The 21,161-nt window shown below is 47.7% G+C and overlaps 1 protein-coding gene across 4 annotated transcripts in view; it reads left to right on the top strand.

Annotated features, from left to right (window-relative positions):
- The window catches only part of USP5 (ubiquitin specific peptidase 5), a 26,910-nt gene extending 5,749 nt beyond the window's left edge, over nucleotides 1-21,161 (top strand). Inside the window, exons 2-20 of one of the 4 annotated variants that reach the window (XM_053290783.1) lie at nucleotides 1,471-1,596; nucleotides 1,797-1,863; nucleotides 2,293-2,426; nucleotides 2,753-2,898; nucleotides 3,186-3,370; nucleotides 7,645-7,739; nucleotides 8,142-8,335; nucleotides 8,993-9,064; nucleotides 10,114-10,201; nucleotides 10,310-10,435; nucleotides 11,837-11,990; nucleotides 12,639-12,813; nucleotides 15,748-15,836; nucleotides 16,285-16,476; nucleotides 18,484-18,627; nucleotides 18,770-18,915; nucleotides 19,036-19,189; nucleotides 19,758-19,842; nucleotides 20,483-21,161. In XM_053290783.1, coding sequence (XP_053146758.1) covers nucleotides 1,471-1,596; nucleotides 1,797-1,863; nucleotides 2,293-2,426; nucleotides 2,753-2,898; nucleotides 3,186-3,370; nucleotides 7,645-7,739; nucleotides 8,142-8,335; nucleotides 8,993-9,064; nucleotides 10,114-10,201; nucleotides 10,310-10,435; nucleotides 11,837-11,990; nucleotides 12,639-12,813; nucleotides 15,748-15,836; nucleotides 16,285-16,476; nucleotides 18,484-18,627; nucleotides 18,770-18,915; nucleotides 19,036-19,189; nucleotides 19,758-19,842; nucleotides 20,483-20,576 — 2,466 coding nt within the window. In that variant the 3' untranslated portion in view covers nucleotides 20,577-21,161. The remainder of the gene's footprint in view (nucleotides 1-1,470; nucleotides 1,597-1,796; nucleotides 1,864-2,292; nucleotides 2,427-2,752; nucleotides 2,899-3,185; nucleotides 3,371-7,644; nucleotides 7,740-8,141; nucleotides 8,336-8,992; nucleotides 9,065-10,113; nucleotides 10,202-10,309; nucleotides 10,436-11,836; nucleotides 11,991-12,638; nucleotides 12,814-15,747; nucleotides 15,837-16,284; nucleotides 16,477-18,483; nucleotides 18,628-18,769; nucleotides 18,916-19,035; nucleotides 19,190-19,757; nucleotides 19,843-20,482) is intronic. The other 3 variants (XM_053290785.1, XM_053290786.1, XM_053290787.1) reach the window with 3 other exon arrangements.

The raw sequence follows: 21,161 nt of genomic DNA, 5'->3' as shown, positions 1-21,161 counted from the left end.
TGGCCAGGTGGGGACGAGCAGGTAAGGCGCTCCTTACCTGCTTCTTAAGGGAACTGCTCCCTGCCCTGCTGGTAGGTGCACAGGTGGCTTGTGCACATCCCTAACAACTAGCATAGTGAGGGGAAAGGATCTAGTCTAGAATTCTCCCTGACGTGATAGTTCTGAATATGCAGGGTTTGTGTTGGAAACCTGAGGGAGTGTGCCAGCATTTGTCCTCCTCACATGCAGAGTCCAAGCTGGCTCACCCCAACAACCGAGATCAGGCGGGGAAAGCTGGAACTAGAATCATGGAATGTTAGAGTTGGGAGGGACCTTAGAGGTCTTCTAGTCCAGCTCCCTGCTCAGAGTAGGCAACTGCTGCAGTGTCCCTGCAAGATGGTTGCCCAGCCTTGGTTTGAAAGCCCACCACGCCATTGTCAATGGCAGACTGTTCCACTGTCAGAACAGCTCTTGCCCTTAGGCAACAGCTCCTACCCTAAACCTGCTTCCTTGTCATTTTGACCCAGTGGTTGGAGTCTTGCCCTCCTCTGTTCCTCCTCCTCTGTGGCATCTCTTTCAGATATTTGCCAACGTCTGTCACACCTCTCCTTAGTTTTCTCTTCTTGAAGCGAAACATACCCAGCTCCTTTTAACCTTTGCTCATAGGACTTGATTTCCAGACCCCTTCCTTTCTTGCTTTCCCCTTTATCAACATCCTCCTTGAAGTGCAGTGCCCAGAACTGCACACAGCATTCCGAATGAAGTCTGACCAGCACAGCATAGAGTGGAAAGAGTGTTTCTCATGATCTGGACCACATGCCTCTGTTAATGTGGCGCAAGATTGCTTTAGCTCTTTTAGCAGCTGCATCATGCTGCTGGCTCATGTTCAATTCGCAGTCCAGTAAGACGCCTAGATTGTTTCCTGGTGTACTGTTGCCAGGGCAGATTTCCCCCATTCTTTATGTGTGCATTTCATCTTGTGTTTTGAACCCAAATGCAAGACCTTACATTTATTTCTGTTGAACTTGTTTGTTTTGGCCCAGTATTAGATCTTGTCCAGAGAGTTTTTAATAGTGTAACTTGGTTCTCAGATTAGAATTGGTATTAGAGATTGTTCATATGCACACAATTCTGCAGAGCACAGAAAAAACACAGAATATAATATTGCATATAGGATTCAGCTGAACATCTTGGCTTTTTTTTTTTCCTTTCCAAAGTGCAAGTTTCTAGACTTTATAGTTGTGAAAATCAACTTGAAAATGTGTGGGCAATGCCTGTTGAAATCTTGGAGGCTATAGGGGTAGTTGGATAAAACTTGCATTGATTAGAGGGTACATAATAAGAGATAATGCAGATTTAGTTTGCATCATTTATTCAGGTTGCAGAACTTTTCTTGGCATAATATTTTATCTTAGAGCACACACAGCCTGATAGATATGGTAGTGCTGCTCTCAGTCTCCTGCCTGTTGACTGGATCTTTCTTTTCCGTAGGAGTCTGATGGAGGCTTGTATATTTGCATGAACACATTCCTGGGCTTTGGAAAGCACTATGTGGAGAAGCATTATGAGAAAACAGGCCAGCGGGTCTATCTACATCTCAAGAGAACGCGCAAATTGGTAAGAGTTTTGTTTCCTTATGCACTTTACTCCTTGAGCCAAAAAGAAGCATCCATCTCTTTAAATTTCTGAATGGGTGAAGAAAATTCAGGTTTCAGTGGACATTGCCTCAGTTTTGCTCATCTGCAGTCTGCTGCACTGTTTTGGGGCTTCTTTGTTTCAATGGCCTTCTAAGTAGCCCTTTCTTTGCTCTGCTACAGAAAGAAGAAGATGCCAACTCCACAGCTGGAGATCCTCCTAGGAAGAAACCAACCCGTCTAGCTATTGGTAAGGGACTAACCCTGATTTCTGGCTATGCTGTTGAAGAAGCTCTTTCATATAGAGGGGCATTGGGGGTGTTTTTTAACAGCAACGAATACAAATTCAAACAAACGGTTCACATTCCCTATGAGATCAAATATGTCTGAGGTTGTGGAATGCGGTGTTTTCTTTCGTTCAGACTAGGGATGTGGTTCAAGCGTGAACTGGGCCAGTTCAAGCGCCAACCAGTCTGGTTCAAGAGGTTTGACTGTGAACTGCTTTGAACCAGTTTGAGCTGGCTTGTTGAACTGACCGGCCCATCCGATTGTTCAAATACCTGTGGTTTGGTCTGAATTCAGTCCATGCACACCCCTAGTTCAGACTTCTCCACCTTGGAACGTGTACTGTTGTCTCTTAATCTTCTCTGTTGTTGCTGTTGTGCTTCTCTTTTGGTAGGTGTAGAAGGCGGGTTTGATATCCCAGAGGAGAAATATGAATATGATGAACATGTCAAAATAGTCATTTTACCAGAGTACTTGGATATTCCTCGGGATGGACTGGAGGGTCTACCAGACATGGTCAAGGACAGGGTAAGCTCTTTGTTTCATCTGGGGAAAACGTGGCTATGGTCTGGAATATTTTGGGTGGAGATGGTTATAGCAGGGGTGCATAACTTTGGCCCTCCAGCTGTTGCTGAACTACAACTCCCATCGTCTCTGACCTTTGGCCACTGTAATAGGGGTGATGGGAGTTGTAGTTCAGCAGCTGGAGGAGTTCTGCCCTCCTGAGTTACAGCGATGGGCCCGGGTGGGGCTGCATGGAGGTACCTTGGCACAACTAAGTGTGGCACCAGGTCTGTGCCAGCAGTGGGTGCTGTGTGGGGGAGAGGAAGTCCTCATGTCTCCTGTCCTTTCAGATTTCAAGTGCAATTGAAGCTATTTTGACAGCAGATTCAGCCTCGCGCAAACAGGAAGTGCAGGCCTGGGATGGGGAGGTCCGGCGTGTGTCCAGGCACGCCTTCTCACTCCAGCAGCTGCAGAATGGTGTGCGTATCCCTCCTTGGTGAGTCTGGCTGTGTTCCTTTGGCCCTCGGTGTCTTTCTCCGTTTCCCCCTGTTGGGAGGCAGGGTGGAGCTCCTCTCTCACTTGCCATGCCTTCCTTTGCAACATTAACAAAGACACAGGCACCCCTTCTCCCTTGCCACTCTAATTCAGGATGCATAATCCAAGCTGGTTGAGTTTCCCCAGAAAGGGGACAGGCCCTGGATTTGTTCAGTGCTTACCTTCTTCCTGCTGGAGTAAAGCTGGGGAAGAAGCTGCTCATCCCACCTTACTGTTTCTGTCTGCCAGTGGCTGGAAGTGCAGCAAGTGTGACATGCGGGAGAACCTGTGGCTCAATATGACAGATGGCTCCATCCTGTGTGGGCGACGCTACTTTGATGGCAGCGGGGGCAATAACCATGCCGTAGAACATTATCGGGAAACTGGCTACCAGTTGGCTGTGAAGCTGGGAACCATCACTCCTGATGGAGCTGGTAAGAAAGGCATCATCTAGCTGAGGTTGCAGCTGGTGTCTGTCGTCGGATTCCTGGTGAGATAACTGCTACCCTTCTGCCTCTGGCCTTGGACTCTATGGCCACTGAGAGGTGGGCTTTCATTTCTTTGTGCTCACTCAGCTCTGAAGCACTTAGACTTACAGGCATCTGGAAGGAGGAGGTGAAGTGGTACAATATGGCACTGCTGTCTGGGCCTGAGGCAGTTTTTCAGATCCAGGTCTGAGCTGACTGCTCTCTTCACTACCAGCTTGAAGGAGGCATCCCTGGTTTCACTTGTAATATTTTCCCAGGTATGGAAGAGCTGGTCTTGTGGTAACAAGTGTGAATTGGCCCCTTTCCTAAGGAGGGTCTGCCCTGATTTGCATTTGAATGTGTGAACACTGTAAGATACTCGTTTAGGGGATGGGGTCGCTCTGGGAAGAGCATCTGCATGCTTGCATGCAGAAGGTTCCAAGTTCCCTCCCTGGCAGCATCTCCAAGGTAGGTCTGAGAGAGATTCCTGCCTGCGACCTTGGAGAAGCCGCTGCCAGTCTGTGTAGACAATGCTGAGCTAAATGGATCAATGGTGTGACTGGGTATATGGCAGCTTCCTGGCTTGCTGGAGGAACTGTTGTGTTAAAACGCCCTAGAAGCTGTTCCTGCTTTGTGACAGGAATGGCCAGCTATGAGGTACCGCCTGCACTTCATCCTCTCGCCTCTGTAAAAACCCAACACCCAGCTGAACCGCAGGCTGTGGCTCAAATTAGCTATGACCCGTGGGGAAGGCCAAGCTTAGATGCTAAATTAGGAGGACCCCAAAACTTAGCTTGGCTCCTCCTGGGCACTGGTGCTGCCCTAAATATCCTGGCCCCAGAATGGAGTTCCAGTGGTAAGGCCACCAAGTACTCTGTGAAACTTAGTGGCTATGGAGGCAAGGTCTAGAGAGCCCCTGTCCTAAAAGATGTCGTCATCCTCCTCCTCCAAGCCTCAAAGTTGAAGTGCACCTTAGATTGTGCTGCAGCCCACCAAGGCAGCAAGAAAGGGATCTTAGGAGTTCCCTTCCTCCGCGCCCAAAGCCTCACAGTTGACTTGGCAAGCAGCTGTCGAAACTGTATTTTGCTGCACGCACACACGCTCCTTAATAAACTTACTGCCATCTAGGAACCAGTGCTTCAGAGTTATGAACTATATGTACTCCTGCATTACTTCCAAGTATTTAATTATTTAAAATATTTATGTCCCGCCCCTCCAATACACTACTGCTCGGGCAGCTCACAACAATAAAATAGATACAATATACAATATTGTATATCACTGCATTGGCTGCCAGTTCGCTTCTGGGTCCAATTCAAGGTGCTGGTTATCACCTATAAAACCCTTCAGGGTTTGGCGCTGGTGTACCTTTCCCGTCCAACTTCGACCTGCCCTGTGAGGTCGTCTCAGGTGGGCCTTCTGAGAGTTCCAGGCCCAGGGGAGGTACGTGGGGCTCATGGGAGGGCCTTCTCTGTTGCAGTCCCCCTCCTTATGGAGCACTGCCTCCTGAGATTCGTAATGCCCCCTCTCTTCTGTCTCTTAAGAAGCTCCTGAAAACCTATCTGTTTTGCCAGGCTTTTACATAGGAAGCTGCCATATACAGAGTCGGACCATAGGTCCATCTTGCTTAGTATTGTCTACACAGACTGGCAGCAGCTTCTCCAAGGTTGCAGGCAGGAATCTCTCTCAGCCCTCTCTTGGAGAAGCCAAGGAGGGAACTTGAAACTTTCTGCTCTTCCCAGAACAGCACCATCCCCTGAGGGGAATCTCTTGCAGTGCTCACACTTCTAGTCTCCCATTCATATGCAACCAGGGTGGACCCTGCTTAGCTAAGGGGACACGCCACGTTTGCTACTACAAGACCAGCTCTCCTCTCTAGTTTTAACCTGTGTGTGAGTTGGGGGTGGGGTGTTCTTTTTGTTTTTTCCTGTTCCCTCCTTCTTTTTCTCTTGTCTTCGTTCTAATTTATGTAAACCACCTTGAGTCTAAGGAAGCCAGGAGTTCAATAAATTTGCTAAATAAATAAATATGTAATAAAATTAACCAAATTAAGTAAGCAAGTTGAGTCAGGTTAAAAACCATAATCGGTATTAAGTTTCAAATTAAGTTATTTTAAAAGCTAAAAATTGAGAATTATAAAAATGAAAAACTAAAGAACCTACCAGATATAACCAAAGATGGAGCATCAAAAAGTTCCTTTAAAAAGATGTGTTTAGTTTTTTAAAAACGGAGGGAGTGTGGCAAAACTCTTCAGGGAGGGCGTTCCAAAGCTGAGGGGCCAAAACCGAAAAGGCCCTATCTCTACTCCCAGCCAACTGGATGTCTGTTATTGGTGAGACCATGAGCAGGGCCTGAGATGATGCACGGAGGGCCCTGGCAGGTTCACATGGGCGAAAGCGATCTGACAGATACCTCGACCCCAAGCCGTGTAGAGCTTTAAAAGTCAAGACCAGCACCTTGAATCTAGCCCAGAAGCAGACCGGTAACCAATTAAGCTGCCGCAGGATAGGTATGATAACTCATGAAGTGACGTGTGCCCATGAGCATCCCTACAGCAGCATTCTGTACCAGCTGAAACTCCTAACCCATCTTCAAGGGCAGCCCCACATACAGCACATTGCAGTAGTCCAGTCTGGATGCTACCAATGTATGAGTGACTGAGGTCAGGTCCAATTTCTCCCAAGCAGGGTCACAGCTGGCGTACCAGCCATAGTTGGTAAAAAGCGCTTCTGCACACCACCTCCACCTGTGCCTCCAAGGACAATGTCTGGTCCAGAAGCACCCCAAGTTGTGGACTTTGTCTTTCAGAGGTAGTGTGACCAAGACCAGATTAACCTCATTACTCGAATGATCAGTTCTACCAACCCAGAGCACTTCCGTCTTATCTGGATTAAGTGTCAGCTTGTTTGCCCCCATCCAGTCCAGAACAGCCTCCAAGCCCCGGTTCAGAGCATCCACTGCCTCCCTGGTGTCTGCTGACTTAAAAGAGAGGTAGAGCTGGGTGTAATCAACATATTGATGGCACTGCAGCCCACATCTACGGATGACCTCTCCCAGGGGCTTCATGTAAATGTTAAACAGCATGGGGGACAGAATAGATCCTTGTGGCACCCCACAGGCCAAAGGCCAAGGGGTGGAGCAGGCATCCCCCAGCATCACCTTCTGAGTACAATCCTCCAGGTAGGAGCAGAGCCACTGTATAACTGTGCCCCAAGTCCCAACCCAGAGACATGTCCCAGAAGGATACCATGGTCTATGGTATCGAAAGCTGCTGAGAGGTCCAAGAGGATCAACAGAGTTGCTCTCCTGGTGTAGGTCATCCACCAGGGCAATCAAGGCAGTTTCAGTCCCATATCCAGGCCGGAAGCCAGACTGGAAAGGATCTAAGTAATCGGATTCATTCAGGAATCTGTATTTTTTTGTTTGTTTCATTTAGCATATTTGTATGCCACGCAAAACTCGCATCTCTGGGCAGTTTACAATAAAACATAGATTAAAAACAAATGTAAACCATTAAAACAACTTAAAACCATGATAGGTTCTATACATCTAACTAAAAGCCTGGGTGAATAAGTGTGCTTTAGCAGCCCTTTAAAAAGCTGTTGGAGAAGGGGAGGCTCTTATTTCAGTAGGGAGCATGTACCTGTTGCTTGCTAAAGAGAGACGTAGCATGACCGGTCTGGAGTAGCTCTTGTTGTTTGCAATTTGAAACTGGCCTCTTTGCCTACAGTTCTTCTGGAGACACTTTTCTCCTATTTGTACCACACTTGATAGGACCTTTGGGGTCCAGATGAAATTGCTTCAGGGCCTGGTTCTGACCCATTAGCTGCTGGCTGGGCAGACTGCCCTTGGCAGGACAGGAAATGGGTTGTGTGCCTATACACACTATCCCACACACTAGTGGTTTTGAGCAGTTTTGGACCAGGGCTTTGCATATCAAGTCCTAAGAAGGGGGGGGTGGATATAAAGCGGTGTGAAGGAATATCTTTTTTGCATACAGCTTTCAAGAACAATTTTCCAGGAGAGCTGTTGTAAGTGAACCTTTGACCACACCTAGTTTGGAACTCCCGAGGGCCAAATTTTGCTTCATTGGTGCAAACCACATTCAGCCTGTAGAGCATCAGTTGGCCATCCCTGCTGTGGATGGAGTTGGAGGGATTGACACAGGTGGAAGAGCTTTTTGAGATGGGAGAAAGTGTGTGAGGTATTCTATTCTCTCACTCCATTTCCTTCCTCTCTAGATGTCTACTCATATGATGAGGACGACATGGTGCTGGACCCCAACCTGGCTGAGCATCTGGCTCATTTTGGGATTGACATGCTCAAAATGCAGAAGGTGAGAAGGGGCAGTGAAATCCTCTTAACAACTCCGCAGTTGAAGTGCTCACACTTGGTATCTGAATTGAATGTGGGATTATTGAGGAGCAGCCCAAAAACCTTCCAGTAATCTGAGAAAAACATATTTCCCATTCCAGTGCTGCAGTCTGAATCCTCTTGCTTTTAAATAAGCTCTACCCTCTTACTACAGCAAGGGAAACTTCTGAGTAGCCAGGGAGTGGGTGAGGCTGAGGGTCGGGGGGGTGTGGCCCTTGAGTGCTTTACTCTTTTTCTCCACACTTACAAAGATAGTGTTACTTCCCGTCTTCGGAACTTGTTGCAGCAGGCTGGATTTTGCTGTTTGGCTCTTTTCTCGGTATTTTCTGTTTTCGGAGTGTTCTGTTTGGCTCTTCCTCCTCAGACTGACAAGACCATGACAGAGCTTGAGATTGACATGAACCAGCGGATTGGTGAATGGGAGCTGATCCAGGAGTCCGGAGTGCAGCTCAAACCTCTCTATGGCCCTGGCTACACAGGCATTCGCAACTTGGGCAACAGCTGCTACCTGAATTCGGTAGTGCAGGTGCTCTTCAGCATCCCAGATTTCCAGAGGAAGTAAGTGGGTTAAAGGAAGGCTCCCTTGCTGCGGGAGTTGTGGGGAATGAGATCTCCTTTAGGGGGTGGAAACAAAGAGGCTCTCTTAGTGCAGAAGGCTTGATTACCAGCCCAAGGCTGCACACCTCATGTGCTCAAAACTCAGCCAAAGCTCTGCAAACTGAGCATGTTTGCAGAACTCAGAGAGTAAGAGTTGGACTTGAGTAGGTGTCTTGGTTTTATTCAGTGTATATCCTGTCCAACCCCAACAACTTGAGTGGGTAGCAATTTTGTTAACAAATGCTGTTAAATTGGTAGATTAAATCTCCCTCTTGCTGTAACCCTGGCTACTAAAAGCCTAATGTGAATTTAAAAATTAATGTGTACTGCTTCTAGAAGGCATGTAGGTTTGTGTTTTTCTCAGTCTCGAAGGGAGAGGATTGTAGGGTTTAGGGGCAGCCACCTCTGCAGTGTTGAAAGGGCATTCCTAATCCAACTGGGTTAGGGAAATGAAAAAGCAGAAGAGGTATCTGTATTATTCCCACTCCTACATTGAAGTTGAAACTGTCTGGGTCCTGAACTCTGAATAGATAAGAGCACTTAGCATAGCTGGCAAGGTCAGGATTATTAATTTACAAGTTGTGATTTCTGTCCCTAAATTGCTGTTCCTCTTTTCAGGTATGTAGACAAGATAGAGAAAATATTCCGCAATGCACCTACAGATCCGACACAGGACTTCAGCACCCAAGTGTAGGTAGTGCTCTAAAGGCCAGGGGTCAGGGGGCCATTGTGTTGTGGACCTTGTTCTTCAGTTGCTGTTAGCTGTAGTAGTGTACATTGGGTGATTGATGCTTCTGTGTTGCCCTAAGCACGACTGCTGCTTAGGAATTAAAGCTTGCTTAGAGATTTGAATCCAGCAGAGTATACAGAGAGAGGCCAATTACTGCTGAACATTTGTAAAAAACATTTCACTACTTTAGAAAAATGTTCCGAACAGAATATTCTGTTTCTTATGTTTACCAAATGCTTTCTTCAGGTATTGAAAGTATACCAGTAAATGCACACCCAGTCCTGTATCCAGTGTTCCCTCTAACAGGGATTCCCAGATGTTGTGGACTACAACTCCCAGAATCCTCAGGCAAAAGTTGTTGCAACTGGGGATTCTGGGAGGTAGTCAACATTTGGGAATCCCTGTTAGAGGGAACACTACCTGTATCCCTCAAGGCCCTTCTGATAACTGGCCCTAACTGGTCACGCTTCTGTTACCTCAACTGTTTGTGTGTGTGTACTTTCTTATAGACTTGTTCTTTTCATGTTCCCTCTCGCTCTCCACCTATCTTTGCAGCTGTCTACTCCAGTAGATCTGATTATGTGGGCTCTCCTGCATTAGACCTGTCCCTGTCTGTCACAGTTTGGCAGTCAACAGAGTATGCTGAGCAAAAGTGGCAAATGAGTTTGAAAAGCTGTTAGTTCCAGCACTTCCTAGAGAATTGCTAGGGTTAGAAACTTAATTGTTGAAATAAATCCTGAAATTTCCAGGGTTTAAAAACACAACAAAAAAACTATTTAGGTTATCAAGGAAATCAAGCAAACCCAGAGGGAAGCTGGGTGTCACTAATCCTGAGAGAATGTGTAGTGAGTGTTTGCAAGAAGGCCTTGAGATTCCTAGGAGGCTGATTCAGACATGTCCTCCATTTACTTGATGGAGCCAAACAATGGTCTTTTGTATGAAGAGCCTCACCAGGAGTTTAGTAGGATGAAAGAGTATCTCAGGACTGACTCTTGACTGCTTTTTCCAGAGCCAAGCTGGGCCATGGACTACTTTCTGGGGAATATTCAAAGCCAGCCCCTTCCGATGGGGAACAGCAACTGGACCAGAAGGTGCAGGTCAGGGTCCTGGTATCCTTAAGGTTGGGAGATGTTGCTGATAGCTATTCAGGTTTTGGGGAACTCCCACCTGAAGTGCATATGCTCACTCGTTCCTCTTTCTTGCAGGGCATTCAAGATGGCATTGCACCACGTATGTTTAAATCTCTTGTTGGCAAAGGTCATCCAGAATTTTCTACCAATCGGCAGCAAGATGCTCAGGAGTTCTTCTTGCACTTCATCAACATGGTAGAGGTAACAACTGAACCACACTCTCTTGGGCTTTAAGAATGAGAATCTTTGGGATGCAATCAATAGAGGGAAGGTATTTGGCCTGGAAGTACTGCAAACTATATGGGACGGCACCACTGGCTGCCACCCCTGGGGAAGAGGAGGCTGCTGGCAACATTTCTGGGAGTATGATATATTTATTTGCAAGGGTGTCTGCTCTAGAATTCCCACCCCCCCCCAGAAAAAACCCATTCAGGAGAACTAATATTTGATTGGTTGATTGAGTTCTATACCGCCCTTCCAAAAATGGCTCAGGGTGGTTTACAGAGAAATAACAAATAAATAAGATAAGATGGATCACTGTCCCTAAAGGGCTCACAATCTAAAAAGAAACTTAAGACAGACACCAGCAACAGTCACTGGAGGTATTGTGGATAGGGCCAGTTACTCTCCCCGCCCCCCCCCCCCCGGCTAAATAAAGAGAATCACCACGTTAAAAGTTGCCTCTTTGCCCAATTAGCAGGGAGAGTCCTGAGGAAAGCAGAAACATTCTGCAATATACTGTATTCCAGAGCAGTCCATTAAGATTCTGTGGATTCTGGACTATAACCAGAAGGATAGAAAGGGGTATAGGAGGCCAGTGATTTTTCAGACAGTAATCCAGGAACTCTGAGCCTCATCAGAAACGTTTGGGGGATTCTTCAGTGGAAAAGGCCAGGTAATGGGTGTACTTGAGCATGCATGTTCAGCACAGATGAGGTCCAGTAGGCCTACCCTGTGCCACGCATGGATTGTAAGAATGCCTAGAAGACTTCCCTGTATCGGGGGCAGAGTCGCAGGTCAGGCAGGGGCCCACACCTGCCTTTGAGGCAGCAGTAGTGGTGGGACTTGTGCCACTGGCTTCACCTGGTACGTCCCATCTGCAAATGGCCCCCTGCAGAGGCTCCTACATCATCCTGAGACTTATAGGGAGGGTGGAAGAAAGCCAAGATACCACTGCACAAATATCTTGGCCAAGAGACTCATGTGGCTTCTGCTCCTTCTCCCATCCTCCCCATTGGCCCGTGAGCTCTCTCCCAAAGGCCCCTGAAAAGCCCATTGGCTGGTGGGGAGGAGATGGTGGAAACTCCATGTCCCTCCTCCCATTCACCAGTAAGTTTTCAGGCGCATGCTCTTGGGGAGCCCTTTCCAGAGTCTCCTACAACCTAGTGCCAGAACTTCCTAGAACTCTGTGCAGCACAGTTGGTTCCTTAGCCGACAAATCAAACACAGAAAGGGTTTCCTGAAGACTCAAATAAGCTATTCACACCCACGTACAAAACCACCAATGTGTGTTTTAGAAGGGGCGTTCTGCTGAACCTTTTGCCTCCTGCATTAGGTTCCGTATGCGTTGGCTGATCCTACTATCCTTTCTACCTTCCCCAGAGGAACTGCCGTAGCTCAGAAAACCCAAATGAGGTCTTCCGCTTCTTGGTGGAGGAGAAGCTCAAGTGCTTGGCCACAGAGAAAGTCAAATACACCCAGCGTGTTGATTACATCATGCAGCTGCCAGTGCCCATGGATGCAGCACTGAACAAAGGTAGGGGGAGGTGGTGGGTGTCTTTTCTCCCTCTTTGCTTTTCTGGGCTCCTCTCTTAAACTGGGACGTGGAATTCTTGAGAGGGCAGGATGTATGGGAGCGTCGCGCTCTCTTCCACTGGGAGCAAAGAGTCCGATTATCTGTGAGGCAATTGCAGGAAGTGAGTAGCAAACTGTTCCTTTTTGCTCTACTCCAAAAGTCGGAGACTCTTGCACTGAGACTCTCCACGACTAAAACGTCCATCATGGTGGCTAATGCTGTCTTTCTCTCCATTGCCATGACTGCTGGTGCACAGTCACGTTGACTGTGCATCATGCGTGAAGAATGGATGATTTCCATTGGAGAGGGATTTCTCCAGTGCTCTTGCCAGCCTTCTGACCAAGGAGCTGTTGTCGCATTGCCACAAGCATGAGGAGAGAGAGGGTGCACCGTTAATCTGCACTGCACATGATAAAAGAAATGGTGCCTATTCAGCCTGATGTCCATGTACTGTGCCCACACACTCCCCTTCTGGAGCTGTTGAAGCTAGAGTGGGGGAGCTCAGACACACATACTTTCTTTCTCTTTCTCTGCAGTTAGCTCATGTTAATATGTTGTGAGCTGCTCCTCACCCTTCCCTTTTTTTTTTGGTCATCTTTAACTCTCCAGATGAGTTGCTGGAATATGAAGAAAAGAAGCGGCAGGCAGAGGAAGAAAAGCAACCCCTGCCTGAGCTGGTCCGTGCCAAGGTGCCTTTCAGCTCCTGCCTTGAGGCCTACGGGGCCCCAGAACAAGTGGACGACTTCTGGAGCACAGCCTTGCAGGCCAAGTCTGTGGCACTCAAGTGAGTGGAGCGACAGGGCCAGCCAAAGAGTGTTGGGAGCTGGGGAAGCGGGATCCTTGGCAAGCTAGTTTCTCCGAGGCTTGTAGTTCCGCAGCTTCTTGTACTGAAGTGCTCATCGGGCCGTGGGTTTTAATTCTGACACTGTATCCAGTGTGCCTGGCAACTGCTGCTATAGCTGTGTTCTTTTTCTGCTTCCCTCTGCTCCTTTCTCCATTGCCCCTTTTTTTAAATGAAGAGAGTTGCTTACCTTCTTGTGGATTGCCTCTCCTCAGTGGCCCCATCCCATGCTGCTCTGGGAATGTGAGGATATGAGAAGCAAGTGGGAGGAGTGGGATTTCATGGCAAGGACCACAGAAATGCTGCTTCCCCAGCCCGCCCCCTCCAGTCGGGTCTGTGAAGGTAGCATGACTCTTCCTGCATGGTTCTGCCCCTGCTCCCCTCCTCCGTGTGGTTCTCATGTTCCAGGAATGGCAGGGGATGGAGCCCCAGAGAAGCAGCAGCCGCTATGCTGCTCCTGCATGAATTGGCCCAAACCATTTATTGTGCAGTGTGAACTGCCCAAGGAGAAGCCCAATCAAGTTGGATTCACTGGGACCAATTTAGCTGGGATTTTCTGTATCATTACTGCTAAGAGCTCATTTGTACAAGAACGCCAAATGCAAATACTCAGGAACGTGACCCTCTTTGTAAAAGTGAGAGAAGCGGCGGTCAGTTTGCTACATCCCTTATATCTTCCGGCACTGTCTGCTACCCCCTTGTGTTGGGATCCCAGCGGGCTACCATCCAAGTAAGACTCTCTGCTTGGCGGCAACAATGTCCTACATGGTAGACTCTGATTTAGGGTATCTCTGACCCAACCCCAGCTTGTCTTCTGTCCTAATCCAAGTCTTAGTGGCGATGGTGGGTGGCATTTGGTGTGTTTAGATTGATGATGGGCCCACATCTATAGCCTGGACCCTCCCCAGCCAGGTTGCTCAGGGGCCAGACCTCCTCCCATGGTTGTGGTTCCCTGAGCAGCTTGGCTGTGGGAGGGTCCAGCCTGGCAAGCTGAAGAAGTATGCCGCAAGAGGGCAACTCCAGAGGTGACCTGGGTGGTGGTCTCTAACTTAGCTCTGGGCAGGGCACTTGGGGCGGCGGCAGCAGCAACAGCAGCATGTGGGAGTCTCCTGCTCCTCTGAGCTGGTGTAGGGAGGAGCAGGGACTGCGAGGCATCAGGCAGTGATCAGATCCACTCCGCTATGCAGGCAGCTCCAATGCATGGTACCAGTTTTATTTTGCAGTGCCCATTTTTAATAATAATAATAATCTTTATTACGGTCGTTGACCAGCACAAGTTGTAAAACAGTAATACTATACAGTAAATGCAATATAAGGAAAGTGTTGCAGTATTACGGAGATTAAAATTGATGTAGCATTAAGACTGACGGGGGAGGGAATCTAAAAATACAAAATTTTAAAACATGATATAAAACACAAACAGAATAGATAAAATGCATGTAAGCTAAAAAGGACTCAGCCAAACACTTTGTTTCAGTCAAAAAGCAGTATAAAATCAGAACAAATTTAAAAGAGGGGAAGTGCCCATTTTTAAAAAGTGTTTTCAGGAGGAGTGCACAAAGCCGTGAAGTCAAAATCATCAATCTGAAAGGTTTTAAGAGATTTTTTTTTTTAAGCAATGAAAGCTGCAATGACTAGCAAGTATCACAGCTTATACAAACAGGTGGAAAAGGAAACCTTGTGTCAAAGCATCCCTGCTGGAATGCAACTTATTTGAACAAGCCGCCTAGCAGAATGCAGTGGGACACCCTCTGCTACCACCTCCCAGGGGGAGGGGATTCTGGGGCTCAGCTGCCACTTCTGAAAAGGCCGGTTCCAGGTTCTTGCCAGCCAGACTCCCTAAGGATGAGGAACCCTTGACACCTTAGGAGGACCGTGGCAGCTGTGGGGGACGGTGTCATAAACTGGGTGGGAGGAGGCATTCCCTGAAGTATGCTGGGCTTTGGATTTTGAAGGTCATGGCCAGCACCTTGAATTGAGTCCACAAGCATCCTGGCAGCCTCGGCACAAGTTAGCCAAAATGGAAACAGTACGGTCTCTGTCCAGCTCCTTCTCTCCTTTCCCTCCAGTATTTGGGCAGGCAGCTGCATTTTGCACAAGCTTGAAACTTCCAGACCACCTCCAGGGGCAGCCCACTTAGAGCAGATGACCAGGGCTGGCATCAAGAGCCAATATGGTTGAGCACATCTGCCCAGAGCTGATCCCCTGAGGCATGAGTCTCTGTGCCTAAAAGTAATGATGGTGGGGCAGCTCTCTTTGGGCCCACTGAGCCTAGGAGAGACTCCTGCAACCTGGAGTCAGTCTGGCATGGGACAGTAGTTAAGAGGTCACCAAAGCAAGAAAGGGCTGCAGCCAGGAGGCCCCTGACCTCCAGAAGGTTCAGCCAGCATCGCGGAAGTAGTTGACGAAATGCACCTGAGCATCGCAACTAAACATGCTCATTCGGGTGGCTGTGATCCTGGCATTTCTGCTTTCCCTGCATCTCAAGAGCTACCAACTATTAGCTGCCTTCCCCCCCACCCCACCGGTATGGATTTAGTTTGATACGAATGATCTTTCGGCTTACTGGAATCCCTTGCTTATCCATGTAGTCTTGTATTACTAGCGTATTTGCTAGAGAAACATCTTCCTGTACTTATTGCAATAACCCATAGGAGGCAAGCACCCGTCTCCCCTGAATTATGGCACACAGCTAATTTTGGTGAGAGCACGAAAACAAAATTCACAACTAGCTCCATGTTGGAACCTTTGCCAAGGTGCTGTGCTTCTCTCTCTCTCTCTCTCTCTCTCTCTCTCTCTCTCTCTCTCTCTCTCTCTCTCTCTCTTTTTCTTGGAACTGTTTGCAAGGTGATGCTTCAATGGCTCTTTCTTTTTCAGGACAACGCGGTTTGCCTCTTTCCCAGACTATCTAGTGATCCAGATTAAGAAATTCACATTTGGCCTGGATTGGGTGCCCAAAAAACTCGGTAAGAGAAGTACTGAGAAATATTGATGGTTCAGGGTCTGGAGAGACTCCAGCATGGCACCAAATTCTGTACTGATTTAGAAGAATTGTAACACTTAGCATTTATATAATGCTCCTGTGAGTCCCAGGTGTTTCAGTGATCCTTACAACAGCCCTGTAAGGTAGGCTAGTTCTGCAGACGGTGGCTCTGAGACTGAAGGATAGAGGCTTCTTATAATACTTGCTATTGTGTTCATGGCTGTGGTGAGATTATCTGGACTAAGACCTTCTTGGCTCGTGTTCCTGGTCACTTTGCAAAATCTATGCTCAAGAGCATGTCCAGCTGAGTAGTCTTATTCCCTCGGTATATCCATGGATTGTGATATTTTTAATGTTGGTACCTTTTTTGCCAATGGACGCAGTCCCTGATGCATTCCCAATGGTTCCGTTTGTGTTGCTTGTGTTACCAGATGTCTCCATTGAAATGCCAGAGGAGCTGGACATCTCTGCGCTTCAGGGAACAGGACTACAGCCCGAGGAGGAGGAGATGCCTGATATAGCCCCCCCGCTAGTGACGCCAGATGAGCCCAAAGGTAGCCTGGGTTTCTATGGCAACGAGGACGACGACTCCTTCTGCTCCCCTCACTTCTCCTCTCCGACATGTTAGTGACTCTTCTCCTCTCCTCCTCTCTTCCTTGAGTCTTCCTCAACTTGCTCCCCCTCTCTCCTCGTGTCCTGTTACCTGTGTTAGTGCCTTCCCTCCTCCTTGCTCAGTCTGTCTTCCTGTCACTTTACAACTGAATTGCTGACTGCCTGCCTTTATACCTTGTGTCCTGGAATGTTTTCGCTAAAAGGCTTCTTGAACCAGGGAGAGTGGTGCATAGGGGCAGATTCTGAGAGAGGTTTCTGGAGCATCTGTATTGTGCAACTGTTAGCCAGAGGCAGTTACTCCTCAATCTTGTCTGAGTAGCATCTAACTTTAAGAATCATGTTTCTGTTACTGATCAGGAGAAAGGGGAATAGTGCCACCTGTGAAGCTCAAGGTGCCCTTGAAGCTCCTGAATTTCTCATCAGGCTGAGGCCTTGAATGTATATGTCTGAAATTCTCAAATGTTGTTGTCTGTAAACCAGGATGCCGTCTGCCAGTTACCAGATGATCAATGCATATTTTTCATCTGCCAACATATTGAACCCTGTTAATGAGTAGAGCAGCATTTATGGGCAGAGTTCTTGTACCAGTGTCTGGTGCTATACAGACTTACTGCAGTTGCACCATAAAAAAGAAAAACCCAGGAATCTTCCTCTTCCTCCTACAGGTGTGTGTGGTGTTAGTTAATAAAATATTTATAGCTTGCCTTTTTCTCATTTCCAAGACACCCAATGTCACCAAATTAAAAACAAGGTTATAACATCAATGGCAAAAGAAGAAAATAACCTTTTTGTTTATATCTATGTAAACCAGTATATAAATAGTTGTCATTGTCATTGTTTTACACAACCCAGCATCCTCTGCGGATACAACCCTCCTCTGAGGGAAAATGCCATTGAGGAGAGCCAGCTCTTCTGGGATAGGGAACCCCAGAACTTAGGCACTGTTATAGGAAAAGCTTTTTCCTGTGTTTCCAACCAACCACGCTTCTGAACGTGGTGGGATGCTGATCAAGGACCCCCTCCCCCCAGAAGACTGAAGAGGACTGGCAGGATCGCGTGGGAGAAGATAGCCCTTTAAGTTGGGCTCCAGCCATTGTCCTAGTGAGCCTCTTGGGTCTAGGAAAAGGACCGTTTTGGGCACACACAAATGTAACCAGCAAAAATGACCCAGTTGATGGAGCTCACTTGTTTTCTGGTATGGCTCCAGATAGATGGAGTACAGTGTGCCTTGGTCCTTACTTTAGGGAGGTAGCCTAGGAAAATGCTCCATCGCAAAGGGCACTCTTCCATGTACTAGCAGGACTTTAGTGTAGGCCTGCCCAAATTGTAACCCACCAAATGCAGCCCACCAGCTATTTATTGCAGCTTGCCAGGAGCTTGGCAACCCTTTTGTTCTTCTGTAGATCCTTTGCTTCTTCCAAGATCCAGCAGATCCTGCAAGATTCTGCCTGTTCAGATCTTCTCTGTGAAGGTAGTGTAGCGATTATAGTCCCCATGGGCTTCTTCCAGAATCAGATTGTGAATGCATTAAAAGTTGTGATGGGCACAGGTGAAACCCTAACAGGTATGTTCCTCTTCTGTTCCTTGTGGAACAGGGATTATGCCTTTCTTTCTTTCTTTTTTTTGAGGCAGCAAAAGTAGGAGACTGAATGAGCAGCTAGTGGGCTACCATAAATGACTGGTGGGCTGTGTCTTCATTTGGTGTGTTACAAATTGTGCAGCCCTGCTAGTGTTTTCATACATGAGTAGAATGCAGAGGAGGAGGAGGAGGAAAACTGGTTTACATTTGACAAAATTATACATCACTGGGGAGAGGGTTGTGCCTCTCCTAAGAATGAACTGCTTCCCGGGGTGGCTGCTTCCATGCTTTGAGACCCATAGGTGCTGGTTTGGTGTTCGTATTGCTAGATGTGTAGTGAGAGAGAGGAGTGGTGGAAGGAAGCCATGTGGTCGCACAAAGGATCAACCAGAAGTACTGCACCCTGAGGGACCTCTAACCATCTTCCTCCCCACTGCAGCCCCCATGTTGGACGAGTCCGTGATTACCCAGCTCGTGGAGATGGGCTTTCCGATGGATGCCTGCCGCAAAGCCGTATATTACACTGGGAACAGTGGGGCTGAGGCGGCAATGAACTGGGTCATGTCGCACATGGATGATCCAGGTATGTCAGCGACATGGAGCACCATACCTTGTGCTCTGCACTGCACTTCCTGCTTGGATAGTCCAAGGTGGCAGCATTTTGACGCGAAAAACCTTTTGCTGATGGATCAAGCCTTTTCAGCCTGTTTCTTTCTCATCCCTAGATTTTGCAAATCCTCTGGTTCTCCCAGGATCCAGTGGGCCAGGCTCCACTATCACGTGTCCAGATCCCCCGTCTGAAGATAGCGTGGCAACCATAGTCTCCATGGGCTTCTCTCGGGATCAGGCCATGAAAGCACTAAGAGCTACGGTGGGTCAAGCAGAATTCCCCTTCTCCCACCCACCACCTTGGAGCACTGAGATTGTGCCCTTTGGGAAAGTAGGTGTGGGAAGAGCCGCAGCCTGACTGCTTCCATTCTTTTCTCCACAGAATAACAGTCTTGAGCGGGCTGTGGACTGGATCTTCAGCCATATTGATGATCTGGATGCAGAAGCTGCCATGGACATCTCTGAGGGGCGTTCGGCAGCTGAATCCATCTCCGAATCTGTCCCTGTAGGTCCCAAAGTGCGCGATGGACCTGGAAGTGAGTTTGGAGCCTAAGTAGAGCCTTGACCTTTAAGAACTTGAATAGTTTTGGTCCTCTAGCCCTTGTGGTTTTAACCCTCAAGCCTCATTGGGTGAGGGCTTGGTGGAATCAGTCTGTTGGACAGAGATGAGTCACGGGGAGGGACCAAAAGCATAGTAGTAGAGCACATGCTTTTCTTACGTCCTTCTCAGATGCTGCATCATTTAATATATATAATTTGTTGTCCTAAAATATGGTGTTGGTCACTAACAGTCCTTAAATGGGGATTAAAGAAATAATAGAGTAAAGCCTGGGAATTTGGGACAGGCTTAATCCTGTCTCAGTTTGTCCCGTGCGTATACAAGTCTGTTATCTGTCATTCACAACTGAGTTCTGCCTTTTGATGTGTACGTGTTTATATATTTTGTTTCTTGAGCCATCATGTGCACCGGTTCCTTTTCTTTCCAGAATGTTATAGAACTAGATTGGAGCTGTCTTCCACAAGAACTGGGGCGGGGGGGGGGGGGAGTTCAGTATAAAGGGTAAACCACCTATGTGTTTCCCCTCTTTTTTCTCATTCCTTCAGAATATCGGCTTTTTGCCTTCATCAGTCACATGGGCACTTCTACTATGTGCGGCCACTATGTATGTCATATCAAGAAGGATGGCAGGTAAGGAAGCAGTAAGAGGATGGCAGAAAGAAGAAAGCAGGGAATAATCCCAGAAGAAGCTGCATACCTGTTACCAATTGTGTGTCTACTGCTGTATAATAAGAACATCAACAACAAAGGATATTTGTATACCACTTTTCAACAAAAGTTCCCAAAGCAGTTTACAAAGAGAAATAAAAATAAAAATACAGTGGTTCCCAAAGTGGGAGCCCCTAGATGTTGCTGAACTACAGCTCCCATCATCCTCAGCCACAATAGTAGCTGGGGCTGATGGGAGTTGTAGTTCCGCAACATCTGGAGGCTTCCAGTTTGGGACCCACTGGTATAATACATTTTTAAATTAGGTAGAAGTGCTGTAACTCCTGATGAGTAGCACCACTGGGGATGGACAAGTTGGCTACTGGGATTGTCTCTGGGCACATCTGTGTATGTTCTGCTTGAGGACACAAATCCTGCAGTGTGTAGGAATTATGCAAGACTGTGTGATAAAAGTTGAGTTTCTCAAGAAGCTGAATTTTATGGCCAGTACAACATTCAGTGCTTTTCCTGTAGAATTGCTCTGTAAATACCCTTAGGCATAGATTCTTGGTCTCTTACACTTTTTCCTTTTCTCCCCCTTGCCTTGCCCTGTCCCCACAAGATGGGTGATCTATAATGACCAGAAAGTCTGTGCCTCCGAGAAGCCCCCCAAGGATCTTGGCTACATCTACTTCTACCAGCGGATCACCAGCTAGGACCCTCTACTGCTGGGTGTGGAGCAGGAGCCAGCTCTTGGCAGGAGGAGGGGGAGTGGCAGTGATGAATGCAAAGAAGAGGGCCAACTCTCAACCCTTGACGTGTCTGTGTGCCACTGCTGCAGCCCAGAGGCAGGATTCCTCCCTATGGAAGCTGGGGTCTGGAGCCCCTGTGGACACTGATGGGCTGGGGGGTGGGGAATGGATTTGAACCTCTGTGTAAAAGAAAGGAAAAAAGGTCTCTCATTGAACCTGTCACCCAAGGGATGTCCACGCACACAGTGTTGCTTCTTGATGTGACTATGATACTCTTAGTCGGTTGGAAAAGGGTGGGGGAGGGGGGAGGGAGCACTTGAGTAAGTGTGGCTTTATGTACCATATATAGGGTGGGCATTCCCGTCTTCTCTCCCCCACCCCCCAGAATTGTGCAAGAAATAGCGTGGGCCATAATGTAGCACCTGTTCTTCATGTGCCCCATAATGCCAAAACACAAAGGATCAAATAAAAACCTTGTACACCCCCCACCAGCAACAGTCTGTCCGTGTGGCTTCCACTCCCTCTTATTTATTAAAGGATCTGTGGCTA

Source organism: Hemicordylus capensis, chromosome 2 (assembly GCF_027244095.1).
Source record: "Hemicordylus capensis ecotype Gifberg chromosome 2, rHemCap1.1.pri, whole genome shotgun sequence".
NCBI classification, from domain to species: domain Eukaryota; kingdom Metazoa; phylum Chordata; class Lepidosauria; order Squamata; family Cordylidae; genus Hemicordylus; species Hemicordylus capensis.
The sequence above is the reverse complement of the archived record's forward strand: the minus strand, read 5'-3'. Positions and strand labels throughout refer to the sequence as shown.